The sequence below is a fragment of the Carassius gibelio genome, chromosome A15 (genome assembly GCF_023724105.1).
Source record: "Carassius gibelio isolate Cgi1373 ecotype wild population from Czech Republic chromosome A15, carGib1.2-hapl.c, whole genome shotgun sequence".
Classification (NCBI taxonomy): domain Eukaryota; kingdom Metazoa; phylum Chordata; class Actinopteri; order Cypriniformes; family Cyprinidae; genus Carassius; species Carassius gibelio.
The window spans coordinates 5,328,168-5,344,494 of record NC_068385.1 but is presented as its reverse complement, the minus strand read 5'-3'; the positions used below and the strand labels follow the sequence as shown (position 1 = coordinate 5,344,494).

General features: G+C 39.4%; 1 protein-coding gene across 3 annotated transcripts in view; it reads right to left on the bottom strand.

Moving 5' to 3' along the window:
• Positions 1 to 16,327, bottom strand: part of LOC128029011 (roundabout homolog 2) — a 349,624-nt gene that overhangs the window by 280,383 nt on the left and 52,914 nt on the right. The window contains exon 1 of one of the 3 annotated variants that reach the window (XM_052616449.1): positions 15,140 to 15,812. The exons of the other annotated variants lie outside the window; for them this stretch is intronic. Coding sequence (XP_052472409.1) covers positions 15,140 to 15,245 — 106 coding nt within the window. The 5' untranslated portion in view covers positions 15,246 to 15,812. Of the gene's footprint in view, positions 1 to 15,139; positions 15,813 to 16,327 lie in introns of those variants that run through there. 3 annotated transcript variants of the gene reach the window in all.

Genomic DNA, 16,327 nt, shown 5'->3' with positions numbered 1-16,327 from the left:
GAGAGAGGCATATTAAAAGCTATATATCTGGATATCGCTGGGATATTGGAAGGCGGGTTGGCAGGAGATTATCTGGTTTATCGGTTAGCCTGCTCTATTTGAAGAACATTACGAAGACAGATTTTATTACAGAAGGTGCCTCGCTAGACCGCAAACTATTGCACAAGATCGTGCTGACCAATTTGCTTTCACACTTCACTGAGTGCACAAGGTCTGGCCGCAAGCCGTATGTTTTCATCAGCGGATGCTCTAACCGCCAAGTTCCCCTGATTCCAAATCGGTTGATGTGTACCATCAATAACAACCCGCCATCAATGAGGCAAGACTAGACAAAGACATCACTTTTGATAGGTCCATATTTCAAGAGATTCATTACCCAGGACGCTGTGCAAAATGCGCTAATTGCTTGTTGCCTCATTACAAATTCACTTTGATAAGGGAAAGATTCTGTCTCTATTAATGAAGTGTTGTTCAGTGCATTATTCAGACTGTAGATCCCTGCGATGAAACTTGGCCCCCTCTCAAAACACCCTGCTTAGTAATTGCCATGCAAATGGGAACATAAGAGCTTTCTGCTTTGCACAGTCCCAGTCTGCAGCTAGTCGTGCATATTCGAGACTCGGGCTGCCCATCAAAATGTGTTGAGTCTGTTGTAGCCCATCGTTCTTGAGAGGAGTTACACCTCTCCAGAGCTGGGCTTTATAAGAACTGACAGGCTCCTCCGGCTTTTCATGGCACCTCGGAGACCCTGATTTTCCGTGTAAGTGTGCGCAACCAGCAGGTTCAGTGATTTTGCACAAACCATGCAGAGGAAGGCACCCCCTCTTCATTTCCCGCTCATCAGCAGTCATTTACTACGATCCAACTTTAGCAAAAGCTTATAAGATTTTTACTACTACAAAATGAAGGACAACTGCATGCATTAACAGGTACTGTTTACACCTAGTACTGTAAACTCTTGTCTGTAATTTTTGCTCTAGAAAAGCAAACTTGGCCAACTAAAGACAAACACCCCACAATCAAGACCTACACGGTGTTCACTGAGCTATTTAATTAACTTTTAACAAGAAAATAAAGTTCAGATATCATGAAAACCAGACAGAAAATAACAATGCATTACCTCTGGGGGTTTCGATTTATTCTATGACGCCGTCCTTGTCTTGTGTATTAATAAGCTCTAAATATTTCTGTGCAATATTTCTCACAGCTTCAGCATATTGAAAATCAATGGGCATGCGGATAGTCTGCAGATGAATGCTGTCAAGTCATTTAGCTCTAATTCAAGAAATTATTTTAAATGATTTTTATTAGGGTCCAAAATGATAGTAACTCATTTAATTAGAGAACATAAATGGTCATCTATGTTGACTGAGCAATTATAATTGGATCATCTCACAATGAGGTAGCATCTTATTGCATCATTACAACTGTAAATACCATTTAATTACTGTAGGCCTTATTTTACCTGCAGAATCAACATTTTTACAGGATCTGAAATACTCCTTTCCAGTGAGAGATTTCTTATGACATGTGTGACAGACCAATGATGATGCAACGGAGCTCAATTTTATGCAAATGAGCAGTGAAGTTATACAGTGACTACCAAAGACATAGCATTGTGAATGTGAATACAAAAAAAAAAAAAAAGTTAAATATTAGAGAGTTGTTTTGTAGGACATGTCTAAGCAATTCTAGCCATGCAAAATTTCATTTCTCATTATCTATATTTTTCTGGTAATTGGGTTTCTTCGCACATGGTTTTGCAAGAAAAAAAAAACAAACCTCACAAAAACAAAATTTTCTTATTTTCTGAAGCCATCATTTCATGCTTTACTAGACTGAATAACAGAAAATTATGACACAAACCATCACTGCAGCCATCTGATTCTGAGATGAAGCTTTAATTGAAATGTGGGATGCTTCGTTTCTCTGCGGTCAACCTGCCAAGAGGTGGTTTTATTTCTTTTGCCTGCAGCTGTACACTTGAGGAGGAACTTGCCAATCTGTGCATTCTTATCGAAGCAGGAACTCCACCGTTCCAGATCTTTAAACAAGATATCATCTTCAGCTCTATGGATTAGAGACCCAAAAGGATCCTGCTGTCACATATTATCTTTGTAGCATAGTTATGAAGCTGAGTTGGAAGTCAGGCCCATACAGATTTGATGTGATAATCTCAAATTGCTGCCACAGGTATATAAGCATAAAAATAGCAACAAGGGCATGTGAAAAACTCACAAGGAAAACATATTGCAGCACTTTTTAATCTTTCCTATACATATAAGCATTGCGTCACAGGAGTGTAGCAACTGTGCTCAATATTGCATTGGAAAATGATTACTATAATTTATAAACTAGTCAAAGACTTAACCTAGCATCTTTTTATTTCTTAACATATGCTAAATAATGTACTGTAAATGTCACTGGCAAGAGTGTCTAGTTTGTATTATTCAGCTCTTTTACAAATGCTAAATCAGTTCAATATTTGTAGCAGTTAAATACACTGCACTAAATAAGACTTTGCTGATTTAACATTACTGTGACATGACCTAAATATATGCAACACTGCAAGGCATTGGTCTTGCAACTTTAATTTTACATTTGGAAAAGTTACAATTTATAATTTACGGCTCAAACCATGAAAATGCTTTAAGAATTTAAACTAAAAAGAAAAACGGGGAGGGAAAGTGCAAGAAGGAAAGGCCAGTATTAAATGTGTATTTCATCGTTTTCCAAGACTTTCAATAAAATTGTCTTTTTACAGTGCAGACGGGCTAAGGGCTTAAACATGGCACAATGTCAGCCATTCCAATGTGTTACCATAAACATACTTTACAGTATTACAGTATTTACAGTAACTGTGCACTATTTGTTCATGTTAATTTGTCCAGTTACTTAGAAATTATCTTGCAACATATCGCTTGAATCAAAGAACCAACAAATTAAAGGCTTCCCTATTTTGTTAAATGTATTATTCATTTTCTGTTTTCAATGCCTTTTTAATGAGGCATCGGATGCAGCTTGTAATTTGTACAAAGTCCATTTTTGCACTGAACAAATATCTAAAAGTGACAATAAAGATCATCTGAATCAGATGGCATCCGACTGCATCTCTAAATAATGAATAACTATGTTAATTCATCTCCACTCATAGCGCTCTGAGAAAAAATAAAAAATAGATAATAAAAAATTATGCAGGACTTGTTGACCCTTTGCACTGATACATAGTGAAGTGACATTCAGCCAAGTATGGTGACCCATACTCAGAATTTGTGCTCTGCATTTAACCCATCCGAAATGCACACACACAGAGCAGTGAACACACACACACACACTGTGAGCACACACCCGGAGCAGTGGGCAGCCATTAATGCTGCGGCGCCCGGGGAGCAGTTTGGGGTTCGATGCCTTGCTCAAGGGCACCTAAGTCATGGTATTGAAGGTGGAGAGAGAACTGTACATGCACTCCCCCCACCCACATCTCCGTCCGGCCCGAGACTAGAACCCACAACCCTTCGATTGGGAGTCCAACCCTCTAACCATTAGGCCACGACTCCCCCAACCCCCCCCCCCCCCCCCCTTATTTTTTTTAAAAAACATTATACATCATCAGAGAGTAAAACTGTTTTCCATAGCTCAAAGCACATGACAAAGACAAATGCATTCAAACAGGACAACACAACCATTATTTTAGTTTATAATGTCACAGAGGAAAGCTGACCTGTGAAAACATGCAAGGTTTAATTTCACACTCTCATTTGCAGTGTGGTTCAATAATCATTTAAATGCAGATCACATAAAAGTATATCACGCTGAAATTGCTTTGAGTAAACTAACCTGCGCTGTCTTTAAAAATGCTTCTGAGTGGAAAAGCACTAAAATAGCAACTCAGCGTTGCTTGTATTAATAAGTCTAACATGTGGGACTATTTTCTGAGCGCTATCTGAAGACATGTGCGTCCTGCAGAATGGGTGGGGTGTTTCGGGGGAGCTTGAGTGTAGTAATTGTCTCTGTCTGTGAGCCTCCGAAACTGCTGCTGACATTAGACACTGCTCATTTTCAAAGAGCGCGTCAGATGCAATGCCTCCTTCAAATGGAAACCATTTCATTTCATCCACACCGTTTGAAAACTCGCCACACGTATACGGCTCTCGCTTAAAAAGGTTTAGAACTACAGAGCTGAGGAAACAATGACAACTGAGATTTCTAAACATAACTGGAAGCCATGTTATTAATTACCCTCTGATTTATTTTTATTTTTATTCAAGCGAGCAAAGTTACAAATGGCAGAACAAATTCACAAGTACCATACGAGGCAATGTTATGACAAGCATGTTTAATTCTTGACACAATATCTTACTATAATGATTCTGCAATCTCACGATGCAATCACACTCCCACCATCCACTGACAACAATTCTGTAAACACCACCATATGCTTCTCCTGTATTCAGTATAAGATGCACAATTATACATAAGTGACCATGTGTGAACACAAAGCAGACATCGGCAGGGTGACCAGAACCTCAATGCAATGCAAAAGCTGTGAAGAAAGAGACCACAGAATGATAAAGTTGATTTGAAACCATCACAGCTGTGTAAGAAATCAGTTACAACAGTCAGTTATATAGTTTAACAGTATCTATTACAAAAGCATTTCAAACGGCTAAAACAAAACTAAAAATAAAAATCTTAAAGCCAATTCAAAATAACAATAAGAACTATAATAGTATATAAATAATTATAATAAATACAGCAGATTTATTTATTTAATGCGGGTGATCACATGTAAATTTAATTTGCAATAGATTACTAATAATTATGTTTAAACAGACATAAAAAAAAATAGAATCTAAATAATGCAAAAAAACTATAAATGTATATAAAAAAAAAATAATAATAATAATAAAAAAAGAAGATAAATTGTGTTTAAAGTTCCTACTCCCTCTCTTAAAAAAATAAATAAATACCCAAGTGCTTCAAGTGACACAGAACAGGTGAAAAGCCCCAGACACCTGCGAACAAGAGGCTCGTTCTGGATTAAACTGCTCCGGGTGAGGAAGGGAGAAGAGTGTGGGTGAGGGGGTATGATCTGTGACATTTAAGGTACTGTGAAGGTGAGCTGCTGTGGGCGCCCGCTTTGAGTGACAGGTGATAAATACAAGGGTTAGCCCGCAGCTCTACCTCACACGCTAATCGTACGGAAACCTTTCACGCCGTGTCCCACCTGCCACCAAAACCCCTTGCCTCCATCTGCCCTGAACACCACCCTCCCCCTCTGCTCTCTGGACACTTTCACCTTTAATTTAACTGACAGAAAACTAAGGAAGTAAAGAAATATATAAATAAAAAAGTACTGTTTTCAAGTAGAGTGAAACAAATGTACTCTGTTCACCTTCTGAAGAGCGTTTAAACAGATCCCGGGGCCACTTTTTTAGTTGTTCTATTTTCTGTTGGTCATTTGTATGTGTTCAAAGAACAAAAGGAAGTGCCAACAAACAAGACATCCATCACCTTGACAGACAAAACAAATTACACACTGAAGAGAACCTTAATGTGTCACCCAGGCTAACAGTGTCAAGGCAGGCTGCCAGGGAACCTGCACTCTCCCCTGCGTCCGTTTCATCTGCTCGGGCTGCTTTTAGACATGAGGCTAACCACAGGACACCGCTGTGAGCACAGCAAGCTAAAGCACTTCAAGAAACACTGATGTTACATCAACACTCTTTTTGTTTTTATGAGTTTTTTTTTTTCAAGCGTTAAATATTCAGACATTTCACTTCACCGGCTGTTTCTTCACAGCTTCAAAGCGAGATAATACTAAAGTGATGTCTTTCATCATTTCGCTGAGCTCAAACTCAGTCTGATGATGACAGTCGATGAACTTTATGCAGTATGTCACCTCTTCCATCATTTTGAGCCGCTTGTCCCAAAAACACATTGGATGAACAAGGAAAGTCTCTATAAAAGGTATAACTATTGCGTTTCTCCTTTAAATAATTATAGAAGCCAGATAACATAAATGTACACTAAGTATAAATTTATTCATTTTGGGTCCTTTATACTGTTTTTATTTACAATATTAGTAAAAGTTGTGGATGTCAGAAAAGCTTGTTTCTCTGTAAATCATTTCTTGAGATTCTAATCAATTTTGAGGGAAAATCTGAATTTTTTAAAATAAAATATCAGTAGTAAAAAGGCATTTTCTAATTAATTGCATATTTTGTTTTAGCGATATGCTCCTCTAAATCATTTTAACTATTTCAGCAATTCAGAAATTAAATGTCCGGTGAGTGGGACTTAAAGATTGCTGTCACATTTGAAGATAACATACCACCTAAACTAGACTATAAACCTAACTGTTAGTGTTAATATAGACAAATATGAAATAAAACTGATTAGCTTGAGTAATCATTTTAGCTTGTTTTTGAGTGGTTTTATCGTGACTATCATTGCGTTTCATCGTACTTGCTGTACCAGGTGAGCTTCCAAGCAAGTTTACAATATCAGAAAAGCCTTTCATATGGAGCAGGTTATATAATAAAAAAAATCCTAACTAATTAGTTCGCAAATCATGCACTTTGATAAAACTTTTTGAGGCAAAAATAATACAGTATTGTGTAAGAAACAGCACAAAAATAAGTGTTTACTAATCAATAGTCTACCGAAAATTAGTTTTTGTTTTACTGCCAATAGTGGTCATTTCATCTGGAAACTGGAATGTACTACCGAAATGACGTACAAAAGTAGTTAAGAGACATTTTCCCAATAAGAAAAAAAATAATAGTATAATATCATTATAGTATAATAGTATATATATATATATATATATATATATATATACTACAGTATATGCAATATGCATATATTCTACAGTATAGTGTGTTTCTTCACACAAAGACTTGGTTGAGTTCAGCAAGTAAAATATAATCATGATATATCAGCATTCGACTAAACCAAGTAAGCAGAGTGAATGGATACAAAAGGTTTTGTAAAGCAAATAAAAGTATAATCACATGCCTTCGGCTTTGGTGACGATGTGTGGCGCTGGTGACAGCCACCAGGGCTGTGAAGAGGCACGAAGGATTACCGTCACCCAGCCTCTAGTCACCTCAGCGGGGGGTCACCTTGAATGCAGCCTTACAATTTTACCAGTCATTAAACACCAAATCCAGTCCCCATGCACACCTTCCTCATCATCGCTCAAAACTGACAAGGCCGTCACATTAGAACTGCAGCATCTCCCTCCAGACGAGCGGAGCCACGAGTTGAGGTGTCTTCGCGGCTAAACTAAACTGTGTTTGACATAATAACATTATGTAGTCAGACTGTACTCCATGCCAAACAGATTAGGGCTCCGAGACTCAAAACAAGCCCTTGGAATTAGCATTTATTCAAATCGACGTGATGGAATTGACATTTCAAGTTCAGTGTCTTCATAGTCCCCTTGTTTTTTTTCATTTAGCCATCTTGTACTCTCCACAAACTGCATCTGTTGAGATAGTTAAAGGTACATGTTGACATCTCTTACGTATATTCAAATAGCCGAGCCTTATATTCAGCAATTGGGAGATATTTTTCAGGCCAGACAAAGCACCCATGATAAATTGGACAATAAACACTCTAATCTAATATGGCAGACGTGCGCAGGAGGCTAATGTGCTGGTGAATATGAGCTTGGTGTACACAGGGATGCCTCCTGAAGCGGGCCAGCAAAGGATTAGCACAGCTCACAGTTAGCACCATTACACCCAGGCACTATTCCACAGAATTGGTATCTTTTCAAGTTTAGTTTTTTTTTTAAGTGGGCACAGAGCAAACAGGAAATTGGTTACAGGAACTGATTTGCAGGCAGTATTGAACTGTCAAATCATAGGATGAGTAACAATGAGATCTAATAGCTATATTTAGACCAATGCTTTGGACTATTTTTATAGGCGGATAATGAAAAACAAGGACCACAGATGAACACAAAAGGTTGTCAAACACAAGAAAAGAGATTTTTCTGAAGGATTCAGCCTTTGCTGTGCCACATAAATGCCATTTACTTCCTTAACGCCTGACGGCTGTTTTTCAGCAGGTATTACATGCTCAAAGTATTTCAAGCACATTCGTATACTTCTGAGAATATTTTTAAGTTTGTCAGTATGTGCACTGACTTTAACAGCACAGTTTCCTGGAATATAAGCATCATGTGGGTGCTATGTAATATTCAACATCCTGGTTATACAATTTCTTAGGGGTTTTTTTTAACGTGAAATTCATTAGCCTGGTTCAGCAGTTCCCTGGAGTTCTCGAAAGCTTTCAGCAAAATACATTTTGATTATACAATGCCCAAAATAATCTCTTTAGAACCAGAAGCGGGTTTTCACTGTCTTGCTTTTAGCGGGATAAATTCTGGTCTTTTATTCAAGAACAATGAATTATGAAACGTGCCAATGCGAAATGCCCAAATGGAATGAAACATCCTATATGTTTTTTTTTTTACATTTCAGTTAAGTTCATTCAAGGCTGCAGCTTTGCTTGAAATCAGTTCTAGCTTTCCAAACTCCCGTATGAAGAAATTATAAATCTCCTTAAAAGCAGTGTAAGATGATATTACCTATTAAAAATTAATGATAAGTAATCTTCATCTATCAATGTGACCACTGATAGCCTGAAGTTATTTTATCATTATAGTCTATTAGTGCATAAATTAAGGTCTTAAGGGTTAATGAAAAATGAATATGTTTTGTTAATAATGCAGAAAAATCATATAGCACATAGGACGATCCCTGGGTCATGACATTGAGATAAAACTGGGTTTATCTCTGTATTTTGTGCAAAAATGGGATCTTAACACAATAGGGTCTGAAATGAACACCTGCCAAGTGTCAAATGAGAGTCGGGATGGAATATAAAAATTGTCCGGTTGTGATATCATGCAAAATATTTAATTAAATATGGAATATTTCCAATGATAGTCTCGCTGATGCAAACGATGTGCTCAGCTGAAATCAGTAATAGAAACTGCCTACTAAAGAAACACCTAATGCGACTCTAGTGCATTTAGTTCTACCTTAATCAAAAATGTAATCATAAGTCAATAAAAAATAGGGTACATGTTGCTGTCATTGTTTATCCACAGAACTATGTTTTAACACATTATGCAATGAAAATGTGGAACAAGTATTCATCTTAATGTTTTATATATATATACAGTACACATAGTTTGAATGCAATAGTAAAAATAGCAACAAGTTAGTTTTGGACCTTGTTTTTTTTTCTGACAGTTTACGAGAACAGTAACACTAGATTCACATTTTACAACACTGAGAAATAATAACATATGTTGTTTAGGTATGTTTTGAAGCATGGAAGCTGGTTTGAGCTGGGTTAACCTGGTCCTTAGTTGGTCATTTTTTTCTTCTTCTTTCAACAGGGAAGAATGCATTTCAGGCACACAGTCAGACATTCAGTCACTTAAAATTTTCTTTCCTGAAGAATGTACAAATTCAGTGTCACATCCACTTCTGAAAGCTCAGCAAAGAGTGCTCTACTCCCACAAACCACAGGGAATCGTCCTTCAGCTGTCCTGTCCACACTACATTCCCGGCTTGATGCGCACTGATCTCTCCCGGTCCAATTTCTCCCTTTATTCTGGGCCAGGACTGTTCAGTGTTCCACACTTGCTTCCCAAATGTTATTGGATGAGACAGAGACACAAAACATTTGGAGGAAGAACAGGCCTCGCCAGCTGCGATAACAATGTATAATTTAATCCAAGACTGTGTACCGACCCTCTGTGGACCTTCAGCCTCTCCTTCTCAAATCTTTGCATTATTCAAGCTAATGGTGACCCTAAAATAGAAAAAAAAAAAACAGCTTCTTATCTCTTAAAAGTTTTATAAGGCATAGCACTCAGAGAGTGGGAGGCAAGCACACGATGCAAAGACAGAGCATGAGGAACCGAGCGAATGACATGTTTGCTCTAATGCAAACTGAAGGATGTTTTTGGCCTAGAGACCGTCAGCCTCCAGCGGAAGAATCCCATTGGATGGAAAAGTGAGATAATTCCTTGAGGGATCTTCTCACTGGTCTCAGTCCAAGCAGAGCTGGTGATGTTTAAGTCTAATGACATGATTTGGGTTGCGACATCATTTGAGGAGCAAGGAGGAGGGTCATCTGACACTGTTTATCCTGTAGGGTTCTTTTAAACAGGATCATGGAGCAGTGATGAAGTACTGAAGCCAAGTCTTAGATGCATCAAAATAATGACAAGTCTACCAAACTTTAACTGCTCTTGACTATAACAACAAGAGGCGCTCGAAAATAACTCGGAGCAAAAATAAAGCAAATATATTTAAAGAGATCAGAGGAAGGTTTTTAAAAATATAAAGCCAGCTTACATGCACTACATAATCTAAAACACTTGGGACCAAAAACAGCATCTCAGTTCTGCAATACCGCGATAAATCACACTTCATTAGATGGCCATATGTGAGTACATTGCAAAGTCCAGGGAGTTTATTGTGGTACTGTTTATAACTTAAAATGTACTTGCATATACTTTTTTATTATTAAATATATATATAAACATGCACTGCTAGTCAAACTGTTTGACACACTTGACTGAATTCTCCTCAGCAAGCGACACAATTTAAGATATCATTCATGAGTTGCACACCTAATTTAAACTTGATGCTCTGCAAGTTATTTGGACTTAACTTAGCGAGCACCACTAATAGAAAAAAAAAAAAAAATTAGTATGAGTGTTCAAACTTTTGATTTTGAAGAGAGAGAGAGAAAGAGAAGGGGAATGGAAATGAATAGAAGAGAGAGGTGAGAGGGTCTTGGGCCATAAAATCTACGTCCTCCCATCCATCAGCCTCCGCTGTCATCTCTGAAGCATAAAATCCCCCATAAAACACTGTTACTGTTGGGAACACTCCACACTGCAATTAGACAGCAGCTTCATTAGAGAGAGTGTGACGGAAATGGCAGCGTTCAGAGGAAGGGGCAGCGCGGGGCAGATGTGCTCTGATCATAATGACAGTCCAATCTGGACAAATATTTCTTCCCTTCTGTCCATCAAGACCCGAAATAGAAATATAACATGGTGTTTTCAATGATGAAATACCTCCAGCATGAATAATAGCTATATGTGCCAGTTAAACTCAAGTCAGCTGATCTCTCACGAACTCACACTATGAAAATCTCCTTCATGTTAAATTGAATACTTGGCATCAATACTTGGTCAGTGTTGGAGAATCATCAACTAAATGTAGTGCAACCTTCATCAGAAGCATGACAACAGCCAACAATTAGCTGTGTACTAGCATGACAAAATTCTACATAGCTTCTTTTTTTATTATTGTCACTGTGTAGCTCAAATAGATTTACAGTCAAATAAACAATCAATAAGCAAACAAAAAAAAACCCTGACTGTGGTGTAGTGTGCATGCTCTAGATATGTTGGAGCCTTGGTCTTTACACTAGTAATGTAGGTTTGAATCTGGCTTATACATCCCGATTCCATTCCCACTCTCATCACAATAATGTATTTTCTGCATTTTCCACTGTATCTAATAAAAAAAAGCAGCAAAAGCCCCCAATATAAAAAAGACTGAATACTTGGCAAAACTGTGATAAGCTGAAAATTGCACTCAAATCTGTCACCCCAAGCTTAAAAAAAGAACACGGTTCATTTTAGTGATAAATGTACCTTCTTTTGAGGTGCTTCTGCATTGTGCAATGTAAGAGCATATCAGCCCCCCCATAGACCACCACACTTCAGCTCCCCGGAAATACATTATTACCAGTTATGAAAGCAGCGGCCTAGTTGGGGACTGTCGAGATGTTGAGACATTGACAGTGAGGGGAGAGAATAATTGAATGTGCCATTGTTGCATGGCACACTACAAGCGTTCTGTGTGGCAGACTGTTCAGAGGAACAGAGAAATTATTATTCTCCCGTGCACAGTTAGTATCACTTGTCTCGCAGGCATATAATGGTGAGCGCTGAGACATCAGCGAAGCACAGGCCCATGATAGAGCCTGAAAAATCCATTTCCACACAAGCAGCAAGTTGTGAGATTTGTTAATTGCTTGTCTGATTCTAGCCGCTCTGAAAATCTGGCCACCCAGAGACTCCCAAGTCGGAAAGGATCGCGAATTGGGATGCATAAGCGAGACATTGTTTTTACTCATTAGTCTTCAGGCAGCAGCAGTGACTTGCAGTGAAGGTGCTCCTTGGTCACAAGCAGACAGGGGCCTGATAGAATAATTACACTTCTGAGCTTAGGGTTCATGTTCATTTTCATGGACTAGTTTCATGACGAAGCCAGTCAACCAAGTGCATTAGAATACAGGTACATTTCTGAGAGTTTCTGGGATTCAGTGACCTGAACAATAGGAAAGGGAAAAAATATCTGGTGGAGAAGGCACCGGTGGATATTTCCAAGCTGAGTTTGAAGGGAACGCTGGGTTATGGTGTGAAACAGATGGAAGGTGACATTGAGTGGGTACGGTTTGCCCTCTAAATGCCATGTCCCTCAGGTGGCCCAGGAGAATAAACCTCTATTAGGACAGAGATTGACTGGCACACTGAAATTTTGTGAGGGCATAGCTTTGCTAGACTGTGTTTATGTCAGGGAGAGAATGAGAGATAGCGTATGAGGTATGACTTGGCCCCTGAGAATTCCCCACTATCAGGAAGTCCATGGTGACAGTCACCTTTCAATACATGGGTAGACAACATGCTTGAATTTCATTTAAGATAACCTAGGAGACTGCGGAAGCCGAAAAGAAAAGCACAGACTTTAAGTACAAGAGTGCTCACTGGGCCAGGGCAACAAGGATCTCTCAATTCAGCCCTTTCAAAAACACTAACAAAAAATAAAAATAGTTTGTGTTGTACTTGCACGGAAAATGTGATGCATAATTACATATGCTAATATTAAAATGCCATTTGGAGAAAGTAAACTAAATTTGCATTGCTAGTGGTTTTTGGGAATTTTGTAACACTTAAATCAGAAATGCAAAGCACAAATGAAACAAAAAATATAAGTAAACCTTCCAAAGCACTGGGCTACAATTATGCTGATGCAAAAATCTATTTTATCAAATATTTCATATTTGTTCCAAACATCTTTTAAAAAAAGACAGCAACTACTGTTCCTGGGCAAATACTCTCACACACAGAGCAAATTAGCAATAGGGATTTTTCTAAATGCTCTTAATAACAGTACTGCAACAAATACTCACCCATGCTAGGCCGATCTTATCATATCCACAGGTAAAATTACACCTTTTCAAGTGTGTCATGAAGAGGTAATTGGGCATGCGGTGTAATCTTCACAAAGAGGAAAACTGAAACCAAATTCGCACAGCTGTTGTGACCATGCCCTGATTGCTCCATGGGAAGCCAATGCCCTCAATCTCACCAAAGGCCAAAGATTATAGTGATGTCACATTTATTTACTTCCACCTGAAATACAGATTAGAAAGTATAGGCTAATACTGTGTCTTGTTTTCCCATTTCAAGCAGAAATTGTCCAAAAATAGGGGAGAGAGTTCAGATTACAGATGGCAACATGCTTTTCACTCAACAAAAGCTGTTCAAGGACAGCATCCCTGATATTTACAAAAAACAGACTGAGCATCAGCCTCTTAAAGTATTATCACTAATTAAAATGAAATTAAATGGCACTGCTTCTGATTTGGATTTAAGGGTCTTAGTTAACCCAAAATCGTTATTTTAGCATGTTCACCCTCCAAACGTGTAGGGCTTTCTCTTTCTGCAAAATAATGCAAGAGAGTTATCCATCATGAAGTCCAAGCTGCTAAATTCCATATTATAAAATGCAATTTTGACAATGGCTGTTATTTGTGAAAAAGCAGCCTGGACATTGTGATAAATACTTGTGTATGTAAAATAGTCGTGTTCCAAAGAAGAAAGAATGTCAAATGGGTTTGGAAGGACAAGAAGATGTGTCATTGACGACTGACTTTTGGATGAACCTTTTCTTTTAACATTGTCCAACTACGATTTAGTGTAAATAGAAATCTGACTGACTAACCCCTGAGTCAGATTTCCAACCTTTCAACCAGAAAGCACTCAACAAGACATGAGTCATCTTTGAAGTCCATCTGACACCTGCTAAATCAGAAGTGCCAGAAGAATACACCCACCAGCTCCATATCTGTGCGAAACAATCTGGGGGAAAGACAAAAACAAGGCAGGTGTGCATAGGAATGCAGACTGGAGTCAAGCATGTCGATTCAACAAGGGAGATGGAGAGGAACAGCCACTGCAGAGCAGTTATGGGGGAGACTCGCAGGACTGGGGACTCTTTGAGGACTAGAGTCTGTAGTGCTTGTGACACCAATGGGCTTTGGACGAGCATCAGCCAGTCTTCGCCAGGAGCGGCCGCTAAGATTACCGTTCTCCCTTTAATCCCACAAAGGGGATTAGATGCTGCCTGAGGAGCGGGAGAGCAGTTTTCCCATAGAATGGGGGTCTGCTTAGAATTATTAACACTTCTCTACAGCTTGGTAAGACAGGACTTTATAACAAAATCACAGCACTGAAAACAAGGTTTATGGTTTAGCACAGTCGCACACATATCCATGCACGTGGAGTCAGAGTTCCCCCACACATAGTCAAAAGGACTCCAAATTCTCAAGGGGTTTTGCTTCCCTCAGCATCTTCTTCAACAGCTTTTTCGAGCCCAATAACCTCCTACAGAAGAGCGCAGTGGAAGTGAAATTCTATCAGTGTGGTAGGAAAGCTTTTAGCTGAGTAGCGTCGGAACATACAACGGAACATAGTGCTGAAGGGACAAGATAAAAAAAGTAACAAAAAAACTTTTTTTGTGATGCATGATAGCAATATCAACCATCAAGTTTCAGAGCAACTCAACTACAACAAGCCCAACAATATAATCTCATGATATTTAATAATACATTTTTACATGAACAATAAAATAAAGTTCTACACAATAATTATTTTCGTAAAAATATCCCGAGTTTACTTATAATGCTCTAATCATTGCCTGACACTCTCAGAACAATTCCCCAACCAGCGGGACAAACATTAAGGATATCAGAGTACAACAAACACTGACTTCCTGAGGTAAAAAACATGTCCGAAACTTACCCCCCTTGTTCCATCTGCCCTTATTCCTGCCCTGAAGGGATGGACGGAGAACGTCCAGGAAGACCAGCAGAAACAAAGTGAGTCTCACAGGAGAGAGGAGGAACATCTCCAGAGTTCTCGGGGGTTGAAGGTGAAGGTCCTTCACCTGCCCGTATTTATGCTCACTGGAGCACGAGGGGCACACGGAACCTGGCTCGTATGTCCAGTCATCGGTCACAGTCCAGAAGCAAGTGTGAAGCGTGCGTGTGCCTCCAACACGCTGCCAAGAGCTCCTGAGCTCTGCCCTCCTAAAAGCGCACGTGTGAGAGTGAGACCCCCTTCTCAGTCACTCTCCATCATACGCGATAGAGATCCTTCATCATCCAAGAGTGAGAGAATGAGCATTTGAGAAGCACAGCGGAGCTCAGTCTTCCCTCGAAACATGCGCATGGATGCACACACACACACACACACGCTCCCTCTCGCTGCTGTCACCGCTGCCCACAGCTGCTGTTTTCCCTGCAGTAGTGGATCTGTCCCAGTCCACAGTGAGAAATCTCCCACACGACTCCCTTTTTCCGTTTTGCGCGCCAAAAACCTCCACAGCATGCGTTCGTCTATGTGGAGGAGTTTCCAGAGAGGGAAAGGGAATAATAGCGTAACGTGCACCGTGGGTCACAAGGGATGCACCAGGAGAGAGCGAGGGCAGGATGGCAGTGTGGTGACAGCACTAATCCTGGAGCTCTGATCATAACAGACGTTGAGGCAGTGGAAGCCAGAGAGGCTCTTTAAAGACTAATAACACTCTCAGCTTCAACTCTGAGACACACAGAGAGAGAAAGAGAGAGAGAGAGAGAGAGAGAGAGAGCAGCTCTTGGAGATAAGAGTAGGGGGAGAAGGAGCGATGTTGGACATTGCAGTAGTCAGCAGGTTTACGTAAATATGCTGGTTCTCGGCTTGGGGAAAGTTAGTAGCATTAAATGTCCTCAGGGGGCTCATGCAAATGAACACTGCCTGAAACTCTCGAACACACATACACACACTTGCAAAATGCTTACGCTAAAGACTGTTATTTTTGCCAAGCTGCTGTCAAGGGGCGAACACTCACTGGGCTTGGGGGTTTAGGGTGTGTGAGACATACGTGAAATGTATCATCAGTTGCATTCATACAGAGTGCGTAAATAACGTCTTTAGCAGCAGCAGTGCCAT